Source organism: Natrix helvetica (assembly GCF_964273705.1).
Source record: "Natrix helvetica genome assembly, chromosome: 3".
In the NCBI taxonomy this organism is placed as follows: domain Eukaryota; kingdom Metazoa; phylum Chordata; class Lepidosauria; order Squamata; family Natricidae; genus Natrix; species Natrix helvetica.
Genome location: NC_138549.1, coordinates 45,168,823 through 45,182,209, shown reverse-complemented (window position 1 = coordinate 45,182,209; position 13,387 = coordinate 45,168,823). Strand labels below are relative to the sequence as shown.

The following is a 13,387-nucleotide window of genomic DNA, read 5'->3' as shown; positions in this document are numbered from 1 at the left end:
TCAGGAATATTTTGCATACTCATCCAGTTATCTATAATCTACTTATCTACCATCTATATATTTAAGGGTATTCATCTTTTGTACCTGTTTTTAATGAGATGCCTATACACCGCACCGAGTCCCTTCGGGGAGAGGGGGCGGTCTATAAATTTTGAAAAATAAAATAAATAAAATAAATATTATCTATCACATTTTTCAACTGGCCATCTCCTTCAAAGGGATTCTGGGCAGTGTACAATAAACATTAAAATAAATTATATATATTTTAATAAATAAACTATAGATAGATGGATAGATGGATGGATGGATAGATGATAGATAGATAGATAGATAGATAGATAGATAGATAGATAGATAGATAGATAGATAGATGATAGATAGATAGATAGATAGATAGATGATAGATAGATAGATAGATAGATGATAGATAGACAGACAGACAGACAAATACAGTATAATTTCAATTTTCTTAAGATTTAAACACTTATAGATACTTTCCAAGACAGAAAATGGTTTTGAATTATGTTAATATTTATAAGAATATAGTTTTTTATTAATGAGGAAATGTGCAGGTGACTATGTTTCATGTATTTGTTTATCATTTCTGTATATATTATACGAAAACAAATATATATATATGCTGGTCTTGTTGTATTCGGGTCTTTTCTCATGTAAGATTGAGATTGTCTTGGCAACGTTTCAACGAGGTCTTACTCGCCATCTTCATGCTGGTGTTTTCTTTTGTGTTGTAACAACCTGGGTGGTGGGTTGGGTTCATTTGTTGACTAGGGCTGGTTTCCAGAATAATTATGGAAGCCATTGAAATAGAGAAACACCCCCAACAACATGAATAAACATGATGATACCTCCCGCCTACCAGACATCTGGAAACCAGCCCTAATCAACAAATGAACCACTTATAAATGGGGAAAGGAATTAATTAGCCTGGCCATTTCATTTGTAATAGATTCATTCTCTTATCTTTTTCTCACTTCATTTTTAACTTGATGTCTAAAACGAATTGCATGAAATTTGTTTGCCTATTTATTGTAGCAATTACCGGATAAATAATCTTGTAGCTCTTCGAAAGGCAAGCTAAGTCGCTTGTTGGATTATAAAATGCTTATTTTATAAATAAAATATGATAAATGATTAAATATAGTAGAAAGTATATTTATAAAAGGTTAAGTACTTTGTATGTTATTTAACTGGAATATATTGTATTAGATTTGTTATTATATTAATTTATATTTAAAAATAGAGGTGGATAATTTTGCTATTTGTTTTTTGATGTTTCATTAATGTATAGGTCCCAGCAGATCTTCAAAATGAAGTTCTAATTAGTCTGCTGGAGACTGATCCAGATGTTGTAGACTATTTGCTGAGAAGAAAAGCTTCCCAGTTATCGTGAGTAATTTGTTAACTTTCTTTTATTTGCTTTCATTGGGGAAATTTATCATAATTTATCATAGTTGTCCAAAGGCTTCTTATTTCAGAACCCCCGGCATTTTTGTTTAAATAGCAACTATGAATAATGTTAACCATTATGAAGTTAAATTATCTACCTTTTCTATAAAATGCTAGTGATTAAAACCTTTATACTTAACACCTTTAGAACAATCCTTTAATTATTTTTATTTGAATATCTTAATTTCCAAGCCTATTTTAATAAAATTAACTTTAGTTAAATGTCCGAGATTGTCCAAGGCCTTTAGTGCTCCATCTGTGCTAAAATCTGGGTTCATACATCATGGCAAAGGTGAAAAGGTGTCTGCAGTTAGAACTTTCTGGGACATTTAACATTTAAAGTGTAATAGAATTTTAAATAAACGATTAAGCTATTAATTCTTAGTATGTTGTTAAGAATTGAACTCCAGCATTTATTTCTAAAAATGCTTCTGGGTCCCATAAAGAGCAAAGAAGCATTTTACATAGTCACTAAAATTGATAGCCAGACTGCAGCAGAGTGCTTTGTTAGGATGTGTGCCTATCTGTCTAGAAAAAAGACCAACTCAAACTGAGACCGTAGACTACATCCTAGAAAGCTGTGTGAAGTAACACCTTCACAGTGTGACTTTCCATCAATGTTTTGTATTTGGTCCTGTCCATCATAATATGCCATTTGTGAAAGTGCTTCTAAATGCTTTTACAATTCAAAATGAACCCAGCAGTTGGGATCTCTGTTCATGAACTTTAGCTCCATTCTTCTACCTTTTATAAGTATGATATAGCTATGAGGACATAGAAATCCAATGGATGAGAGCTTTCCTCTTGCTCAATAATATCTCTTAAAAGTTGAATTCTATTAAAACCTAAAATATCTGCTCATATTGCTTAGTTTAAGAATGTTTAATTATTATTGCTCAACTGCTCTATAGAGCCTCACCAAACAAGCAAAGTCAAGTAGATAATAGCACTTTAGTGTCTTATTCTAGCAAATGATAATTGACGGATATAGCCATCTGATACTGAGAATAGTGTCCTTATTTTCTATGTTCAACTTTGCTTTGGTAAAAAAAAAATATGTGCACTATGGCTGCTTTGTATGCATATTATTTTATTCTACCTTGCAAATGAAAGATGACATGCTACTTTTTAAAGCCCTGATCCCTTACTTCAGGGGTGTCCAAACTTGGGAACTTTAAGACTTGTGGACTTCAACTCCCAGAATTCCCCAGCCAGCCATGCTGGCTGGGGAATTCTGGGAATTGAAGTCCCCATGTCTTAAAGTTCCCAAGTTTGGACACCCTTGCCTTACTTATTCTTAAGTATTATTTAAATCTCCTCAGAAGAAATATACCTTTTCAACATTTTCCAAAAAATCATTGGAAACCATTTGTTGTAATTCACAGTTGATAGGACAGTAATTGTGCTACTTATTTCAACAAGAGTATTCAATGTTTGAAAATGACAGAATTGTCACTTTAGTTTTGTTCTCCTCTTAGATGCCTAATTAATATTGAAGTGCCCAGGAATCATTTTTATATGTTTTGATACTAGCATGTTTCCAGCTGTAACTGCGAAGTCATGGGAAAGAGTTTGGCTAAAAGATTAGAGGGACAATTTATTCATCATGAAAAGAAAATGACACTCATAGGACACATCTCTTTTTCTGTATCAATCTGGAGAGACGACTACATAATCACTGGGCTATTTTTTCTGATAAGCTGGAACCCAAAACTGAGATATACATGTCTTGGGACCATCTTAATATTCTTGATAATGGATTTCAAATCTTGACATGAAAAACTGTAACTCTGCAATGAAAAGTGAGCACATGTCCACCAGTAATTGGTCACATAGCAAACTTCAGCTGCTACTTGTAAAATGGGCATAGTGTCTTTCTACATAGACATTTCTCTTGATCAGAATATTTTCTTGAATCTACTTCTGCTAATAACTTCACTACTTCACTGTTTTTCCTTTTAACTGGAAGATTATCTGCTCAATCACAATGAAACAGTACAACGTTATATAACACTGCTTGCTACTAACAGTACAATGCTGACAGCGTACTTCTAGAGTCTTCTTATTGTTTCTAATATGGCTGGATTTGTCAGAAATTCATCGCTAACTCCATACTAATCTAAAATTAAACCATCATTTGAAAATGAAACCAAGGTTTTTGCTGTGAAGGATCTCATGTTAAATCCTAAATAGAAAATGGAGTGGCCAGTTTAAATTCTCAATCAGGGAATATTTTTGAGAAAAAAACTGTAATGTTCATCATTTACTCAAGGTAAGATATAATTTGAAAGCTTTTATAAAGTTTTATTTTATTAAAAGCAGCATTTAAATGGACTGTCCTTTGTTCTATGGTTATTGTTTGTTGCAGTTACATTTTTCATTCTATTTCCTCAATTCATTATATTGTACTTAATAATGTACAAAACACTTCCAGTGTTACATTCAGACTTGCAACATGTTCTTAAAACTTTCTTTTTAAAATTAGAATCTTGTATATAATTGTCTTGGATATAATTTAACAGTAATTTCACCTATATTGTGTTGTATCCCATCCTATAATTTTGCTATTAAGGCAGTTATTTTCTGAAATCTTTAGTTTAATTCTATCCACATATTATCCAAATACACCGTTCTTTACATGGACTAAGTTTTATTAATTCCTGTTTATGTTTCATTTTATCAGAAGCCCTGAAATGCTTCAGTCTGAAAGATCATTCTCCATAGAAGGTAGACATTCATCCATAGACTCAAACCGAACCTCAAGTGGCGATATATCACCATATGACAACAACTCTCCAGTGCTGTCTGAAAGATCTGTTTTGGCAATGCAAGAAGATATGTCCCTTACACCTGATAAGTTACATAAAGTACCAGAACAGAACACATTAGGTAGCAATTTTCAGCCAAAATCAAAAGAGAATTCCTTTGGTATGATCAGCATATACCATAACTATGAGCATTCATTGGTTGTGAATAATCTTTTGTAGTAAAATGCCTATTGTAAATATTGTTTTTCTTAATGAATTGATTTCCTTAACAAAATGGAGTCAGACTGCTAAGGTTGGATAGATATAGTTTATCAATTTAAATTGCCGTTCCTAATAGCGAATTTCTGATTTTAATTTAAAGATTGAGAAGACATTTTTTGAAAATGTTTGATAAGATTTTATAAATAGCCAAAGAAAATCTGCATCCAGGTGAAAAGATTGTTGCAATTGAAAAGAACCTTTACACAGAATTCATTAATTCAGAAGTGCAGAGTTTGTATATCAATTCAGATGTACAAAGTCAACTCACTTGTTAATACAAAATTCATTCCGTGGATTGTTAAACTAGAATTATAATGGCATTATTATGTCTGTGGTTAAGTCAGAGTTTTAGTGTTCTACTATATAAACATCTCAATATTTAACCTGCGTAATATCAGTGCAGAAATTAAAAACATTTTTAAAAAATGAAATCAATTCTAATTCTTTGCAAATATTTTGAATTATAGGTATTGTATTATCTTGAATTTTATCTTTGAATTTTTGAAAATCACATCTTTTATTTTCCAATTGAGGAATGTTTGGGCCAGAAGCAATCAAAGGATGAAAAATTTTGTGAACCTAAAGAAAATTATTTTGCTTAAAAGGGGGGGGTCCCAATATTTCATGCTCCTTTTCATCTGAGAGTTTCAATGAGTCGTTCACATGGGGATCTAGTGCCCGTATTGTAAATAAATCCACTGAGGTAGAAAATGCTCTTGACATTAAACGAAAACATTTTTTAGATCCTAGCTGTTGTTTCTGTTCTTTGGTTATGACCCATTAAGATTTTAGCTTGATATCAAGAGCTTTGGCTACCTCTGGCTGCCTTCTTGTGGCAAAAGTAAATTGCAATTTTATTATATGATGATAACAGTGCTTCTGTCACAAATGTCAGTTGCACTGAAATGAGGGCTGCATGTCCTAGCCATGAATTGTTCTCAGGAAGTACTTGAAATTAGATATACTAAAACTAAGATCTTATTTTTGGCAAAATAATACAGGATTCCTAACCTGGCCATAGAACTAATCAAAATATTTAAATATTTAGATATGGTTTTTAATAACTCTACCAAATACAGGTCACACTAAAATTATATAATTCAAAATGCACAAAAATTAGTGGTAGCAATGCGATTCTTCTGCTTCACTAGATCAGGGGTGTCCAAAGTTGGCAACTTTAAGACTTGTGGACTTCAACTCCCAGAATTCCCCAGCCAGCAGAGCTGGCTGGGGAATTCTGGGAGCTGAAGTCCACAAGTCTTAAAGTTGCCAAGTTTGGACACCCCTGCACTAGATATACAGCTGTTAGATACTATATTCCAGGTCTGACTAAAGTATAAATGAGTGCATGGATTTATTTTAATTCCAATGGAAGAGAATACATGTAGCTCAGGGTTGAAGTATGAAGTCTCTGGTGCTCTCTGACCCTGGTTGCCTGCTTGTAGACTGGAAGAGCAGGCTAATGAAGGTTGCCTTCCTTCCCTGCCAGTGTAAGAACAGCAAAGTGGTCAGTAAAGCTACAATTCAAGGTGCTGGTTGTCACCTTTAAAGCCCTTCCCCCTGCCAGAGATTAGACTGGCCCCTTCTTTAACACTCTTTTGGAAGGCCCTGGAGATGTGGTTCTGCCAGCGGGCCTGGGGATCCTCATCAGAGCAGGATGAAGCCCATTAAATGGCTAGTGTGAATGTGTGTTGTCGCCGGGGTGTGGGGGTTATTATTTTATTATTTTTCTTTTTATTCTTTTTGTTTGTTTTATATGGTGTTTTTGTATCCTTGTAAACCGCCGTGAGTTGCCATGTGTGAGTATACGGCAATATAAAAATTTTAAATAAATACATAAACAAGCAAATAAAACACACAGACAATTAAAAGAGCTACAAAGGAGACAAAATTACCAGAACACAGTAGCCAACACCCAAAGAAGCAGGGATTAGCAGCAGATGAACAAGCAAAAAACAATACCATAATCCAGGAATTACCATGGAGAAAGCCACACACTGATTAATACTGATGATGTTACCTAACAACTGCAAACAAACAACCAAACTCAGAGCACCAAGGACTCCACATTTGTATTGATGCCTGACTAAATTTGTTGGGTTTTTTTCCCCCCCCCCGGAGACTCTAGACCAGTGATGGCGAACCTTTTTTGGCTCGCGTGCCACAAGTGGAAGGAGCGCAGGGGGGTCGAGTGCGGGCGTGCCGCACCCATAATGCAACGCGCGACCCCCCAGTGCGCATGCACGCACAACGCGCGACCCCCCCCATTTTTACATTTTTTTTTGCCCTCCCCAGGCTCCAGGGGCTTTATAGTAGCCTGGGGAGGGCGAAAAGAGCCTCCCCCCGACCCCCCAGAGGCCCTCCGGAGGCTTCAGGGACTGTCCAGAGGCTTCCCTGAAGCCTTCGGAGCGCTTAAAACCACCCTCTGAGCAAACCGGAAGTGACTTCCGGGTTGCTCAGAGGGTCGTTTTAAGCGTTCCAAAAGCATCAGGGAAGCCTCGGACGGTCCCTGAAGTCTTCGGAACGCTTAAAACGACCCTCCGAGCAACCCAGAAGTCACTTCCGGTTTGCTCAGAGGGTCGTTTTAAGCGTTCCGAAGGCTTCAGGGACGGTCCCTGAAGCCTCTGGGGGGGAGGCTCTTTTCGCCCTCCCCAGGCTCCTATAAAGCCTCTGGAGCCTGGGGAAGGTGAAAAATAGCTTTTAAAAAGGTGAACTCAGCTGGCCAGCTGACAGGGCAGCGCCTCGCGTGCCCTGATAAATGGCTCCGCGTGCCACAGGTTCGCCATCACGGCTCTAGACAATTGACTCTTAGCAGATAATTATAAATTAATGACAAAAAAAGGACAGCCCTGAAAAAAAGTACAAAATTGTGGACTCATAAGAGCAGCCATCCTGATAAAGAGATAGGGTTGAACATTTCCTGCATTCAAATGCTAAAGATTTGAAACCTCATTTGGAACAGTCTGACTTAATCAAAGTAGTCAGTCCCCATTTTTTAAGGTTACCAGTTTCTTTATTCTATTCAATTGTGTTGAGTGCTATGTACTCCAAAGAGTCCCAAAATCAGAACAGCTGTGTTCAAGGGAAAATACTTAAAATTCCTTAGAACTTAACATTGTGTCCTTGTAAAAAAAAAAGAGATACTGAATGCATATTTCATGTCCTTTTACATTGCACCTTCTATAAGGAAACAAGTGCTCAGACAGGTCTGATTTACGTTTTTATTTTGCTACATTTGAAATAATTATTTTAACTATTTTACTAACTGATAGAATTCTGGTAGGTGACTGTAACAAAGAATACTACCAATACTAGAAATATATATGTAAATTAGGATTGAACTGTTGGGCTCTTGGTTGTTCTCTTAGTTTGATAGTTTCTTTGAGGTGTTGTTTCTTTCTTGATAATTCTTTTAAAATATTATTAAGGAAGATATCCTCCCACACCATGACTAGAAGTGTAAGATGCTTCAGTCCCCAAATACTGATGATATTACCTAGCATAGTACATCTGCAGGAAAACAGCTAATTTCAGAGAATACTAAGAGCCCAAAGATTATTGCTACTGCTACTTCTTTCTAATGTATATCTCTGTTAAATAGTAGGATTGCCTACATTCATTTTCCTTCTAATCTTATAGATGTGTCAGACGATTATTTCAACATCTGGGGCACCTGGCATTCAACTCTGAAAAGTGGTTCCAAAGGGCTGGGAATGACAGGTATACATATTGAATAATTATCTGATTTAACTATTCATATATTAGCGCTATTTCATTATAGTATTGTACTAGAAGAGGACTACTAATTCTTTTTCTCCAAAAGCCATCTGTTTTATAAAGCATATGATTTAAAAAAAACTTTTGTTTACAAAAGTTTATACCAAATATTTTTTGTTTTGACTGTCACAGGAGTTTCCACAACGAACAATTTGTTTTTGCAAACTTTCAGATATTATGATATTTAAATCAAGGCACAACTATCTGTAGAATATTTTGTAATTTAAAGCAGGACTATCTCTATGGAAAGGTTGTGTATGTGATTAATCAATAGTAATTTTAGATATCATTCCCAAGACTGATGTAAGATCCCAATGCCCATGTTATTGTAGATTATCTCAAAAACAATGTATGATTTGCTTTATTATTAATCGTTCTCTGTGGTTTTTTAGGGTCATATGGAGACATCTATGAGAGCAGCTCCTTGCGGCCAGGGCAGTGTTCCCTTTCTCAAGGGAGCCTATCATTGTCTTCTCCTCGGTGGCAGGAAAGCAATACAGAACTAGATAATGAAAAACAAGTCATCCGGAGGAGTCAGACAACAACTGCCCTTCTTGGTTGCCATTCTCATCCCCCTCTGTCTCAAATGTACAGCACCCCACAGATTGAAGTAGGTAGAAAGAATTCCAGCCAGTCCAATTCAAAACATCATTCACCTGTAAGATATACAGATAACCTGATGGAGCTTGACTCAGATGCAACTTGCCCATATGCTACATTTAAGCCAACGTCTCTAAGGCAAGCTGAAGTAATCCGAAAAGACAGACCACCGCCTCCTTACCCTGAAACAGCAAAGCAAAGCAGTTTATCATCCCTCCAGCCAGCAACATCTTCTACAGGGAAACTTCAAAAGACAGACTTGTCTGAGGCCCAGGGAATGAGGATCATGACTCAGGTGCCTGAACAACCTATCCAGCACGAAGAGCAACAGAACCAAAATGAAAGAAAGTACTCCTTCCCAGACAGCGAGCAGAACAGTAAAAATTTGTCAGAGACAGATTGGCATGGGTGGCAAAGCGATCGATGGCAAATTTGGGAGATTTTATCACCTGATAATCCAGATGCGCTCCCTGAAACATTAGTATGAGTGAAGAAATCAGCAGGTCTTTTCCAAATGGGGAAAACAGTGGACTGGATTTATACTGAATTATTTTTTAAAGATATGTTTACTTTATGGAGTATTTTAAAATTAAATTTATTAAAAGAATTTTAATAGCAGTGTAAAATTTAGTGACTTGTTTTTGGGGTTTTGTAGAAGGAAATGTGAGATGGCAATTTCAGTCCAAACTACTCTGTGAAATATAAGCTTTGTATACAATAAAAACGACCCTCTTGGTGTTGCTAAGATACATTTATGTATCTGCAGCTCAAATGACTGTATATTATGCAATGTTTTATGTACAATAGCATTGTGTTTATATGCAAAAAATAATCTTGAGTGCTTTTTTGAAATTATATTTTAGTCATGCACTAATATTAATATACAATATATTGATATCGTTGAAAATGCACAAACTGGTTTCTGTGCTTTTAACTAATCTGTTTGTGAAAGTCATATATTTTCACTGACAAATAAGGTGGAATGAGAACATTAAAAGCCATATATTTTACAATAAGGAAGTTAAAGACTAATGTACTATTTGCTTGCAAGGAAAAATTAATGAACATATATTTTTACTCTTTTAGAAAGCAATTCCAATCACTCCTTCATAAATATGTCCATGTCTACACTATATACAAAAAGATCCCAAAGATTCTTCTATCCATTCCACATTAGGCTTATAAAATTTTGGCATGGGTGAGAAAATACAGATTTACAAAGTACAAAGTTACAGAAAGTAACCAATTTCGTTGTATTTAAGTACAAGGGCAATAAAGATTATACTTATACAGGAGAGGGTGTTTATTAAGTTTTGTTAAGACCCTTTTGACTTTTAATATTTCTCTATAAATATGAACTAAAATGTAATCTGCTCTCACAAGTCCTAAAACTAGATAAAAAGAACCCAATTAAATAAATGAACCAAAAACACTAAACCTTACATATTTATTAAGGAAAATTATCCAAAGTTTTATATGTGTATATTGTAAAACTAAGTGAACCTTAGTAACTTGTGTGCCCCTGTTGAAGAACAAAAACATCAACTAAATGTTTCCAATAACTCTTGATCCGGTGCATTGGCTTGGAGGAATTCTAGTTCATTCCTCCTTAGAGAATACCTTTAGCTCAAGGATGTTAAGCTTCCTTGCATAAATAGTGCAGTCAGGTTCTTCCAAAACCCTTCCATAGAATTTCAGTCAGGAATTTGCCATTCCAGTCTTTAACTTTCTTTTTTAACCATTCTTTGTTTGTACAACTTGAGTATTTGGGGTCATTGTCTTGCTGCATGACCCTTCTTTTTCTGAGCTTCAGTTCATGGACAATATCCTGCTATTTTCCTGAAGAATTTGCTGGTACAATTCAGAATCCCATCAATGATGGTACACTATCTTGGTCCATAAGGTACAAAGGAAGCTCAAACCATGATACTGCCACTACCATGATTTACAGATAAGTTTCTTACATTACAATAATAATAATAGTATTTGCCAAACATAATGCTTTTCAATCAAGACAAAAAGTTCTATTTTGGTTTCACTTTTCCATAAAAGATTATTTCAATAGACTTCTGGCTTATCTATGTGTCTTTTGCAAATTTTACATAGCAGTAGCAATGGCATTTAGATCAAGAGTGTCAAACTCAAGGCCTGCGGACCAAATCCAGCCCACGGGCTGCTTAGATCTGGCCCATGTGGCCACCCTGGAAACAGAAAAGGAGCAGCTTGCAGTGCCTTTGCCAGGGACCATGTGCGTCCTGCCTGGGCTCCGTTTTCAGCCACGACAGCCTCCTGCAGCCCTCTGCCAGCAAAAACAGAGGTCAGAGAGCCTGAGCTCCGTTTTTGCTGGCAGAGGTTGTTGTACCCACAGCAGCCGGCTGAGCTGTTGGTGGAATCTGACAGCGATGAACACTATGGGACTGCCCGAGAGACTGAGGAAGACTGGGGGGGGGGTGTTCAGAGTCAGAGCAGGGGCTAGAGAGTCCTGTTGGCCACCAGGTGGCATCTGATCAGGGAGCAGTGAGGAAGAACAGAGAGGGAGGCTGTCCCTGACGTACGTATGCATAGGGCTGCGAGAAGGAAGGAGAGCTTTGGAAAAAGGGTCACAGAAGGAAATAGGAACAGGTGGCTACTGATTGGCCCCTCCCGGAGAGCTTATAGGTGGGGTGACGGGAAGGGAATTTTGCAGGAAACAACAATTTACTGATCTAGCCGTAGAGAAAGATTGGGAGAATTTCGTGAGTTCAAGCCTTGTTTCATAGAGATAGCTTTCTGTGCTCCCAGCCAAGGGGTTGCTTATCTCCCTCCTTAGTTGTGGCAGACAGCCAAGTCTGTGTCCATATATATTGTAGAGGCTTGGGACAGAACAGAGGGCTACAGGAGGCCGTCGCAGCTGAAAACAGCCTTGACGAATAACGTTGTCACACCCACCCTGGTCATGCTCCCAGGCCCCCTGAAGTCAAACACAACCCTGATGCAGCCCTCAATGAAATCAAATTTGACACCCCTGACTTAGACATATACTGCTTCACAGCCCTCTCTAAGTGATTGTAAGTCAGCATATTGCCCCCAACAATTTGGGTTCTCATCTTACCGACCTCAGAGGGATGGAAGGCTGAGTCAATCTTGAGCCGATGAGACTCGAACTGCCAAACTGCTGTCAGCCAGCAGTCAGCAGAAGGAGCCTGCAGTACTGCATTCTAACCACTGCGCCACCATGGCTCAATTATGAGATGAGATGAGCAGCAATGTCAGCTTTATTTTTTATATCTCTCCCTTGTATGAGTCATGATAACTTTCTACATACCCATAATTGTGTACTTTAAATAAGGAAGGACCTCCCACACTCACACTTGATTATCATCCCATGGATTGAAACATCTGATTCTTAATTTCCCCTTCAAATGAATCCTAAAGGTTCATTTACATGTTTCGAATAATTCTCCAATAAACGAATGAACAAGTATAATGCTTTGAATCATTCATTTAATTGTGTTATTTTACCTATAGTAGTTTTAGGACTTCTGTGGAAAACAGATAATGTTTTAGGACATATCTATGCAAAAATTAAATTAACAATTCAGAAGAGTTCACAAACTTTTAAGCACCACTGTACTGTATATTTTTATATGTATTCATGGGACCTGGAATCCTGACAATTAATTAAATATTTTCCTTTTTAAACCAACAAGAGTTTTCAGTATTCACAATTCCTAAAATATTGACAGATTTCCACAAGGTGATTCCAGTGCAATGTTGCATTTGTTAAATGTTAATATTCTGTGCTTTTAAAAGTTTTATTATCATTCAGCATGGGAGAGGTCCCCCTATTACATTCTTTTATTCTAAAAATGCTTTCCTTAAATTTCAGTGGAATTTTATCTAGTGATGTCTTTTAAGTTATATCTTGTGCAATAGAATAAAAGTCTTGCAGAAAACTTTGTTTATATTTATTGATTAAACATTTTGTGCATAAAATCCATGAAAAGTAAGTACTGAAAACAGTAGCACGTAATTGTTATTTGAAGGGTCAAGGTAATTAAAAGCTTTCACTTAAGGGACCATTTCAGTGGAAACACATGTGTAGGTGTTTCCATGTGAAGAGCAGAATAGAAAACTGTATGCTTCTTTCTACTTACTAAGTCGGCATGAATTGATCTCATTGGGCTCTGTTTCCTAAAAAATAACGTTATAAATAAACTAAAGTTATAGAATAATTACATACGTCCTTCATGTATCATCACACCTCAAAAATTTGTAGCATCAAACAAGTAATTAGGAATTCTGTTTCAAGCTTCAATGTCCTCGTTCAGCCAAGTGAGATCTGTATCCTTGTAAGCACAATTAGTTCTATTTTACAATTCCATACCAGCAATGGAAATAGGCATGCCATGCATGGCTGTAATTAAACTCTTAAGCGATAAGGTTGGGAATTACCTATTTTGTGAAGTGCAGATCTGCAGCTGTCATAATGTGACTGAAATGTGTCCAGTCAACAAATTCCAAGCTGCTATTTC

General features: G+C 36.5%; 1 protein-coding gene across 7 annotated transcripts in view; it reads left to right on the top strand.

Annotated features, from left to right (window-relative positions):
- The window catches only part of ARHGAP6 (Rho GTPase activating protein 6), a 235,521-nt gene extending 222,720 nt beyond the window's left edge, over positions 1 to 12,801 (top strand). For 5 of the 7 annotated variants that reach the window (XM_081946819.1, XM_081946824.1, XM_081946823.1 and 2 more), the window contains exons 10-13: positions 1,310 to 1,407; positions 4,151 to 4,395; positions 8,136 to 8,216; positions 8,666 to 12,801. In XM_081946819.1, coding sequence (XP_081802945.1) covers positions 1,310 to 1,407; positions 4,151 to 4,395; positions 8,136 to 8,216; positions 8,666 to 9,360 — 1,119 coding nt within the window. In that variant the 3' untranslated portion in view covers positions 9,361 to 12,801. The remainder of the gene's footprint in view (positions 1 to 1,309; positions 1,408 to 4,150; positions 4,396 to 8,135; positions 8,217 to 8,665) is intronic. The other 2 variants (XM_081946821.1, XM_081946820.1) reach the window with 2 other exon arrangements.
- The last annotated feature ends 586 nt before the right edge of the window (positions 12,802 to 13,387 follow it).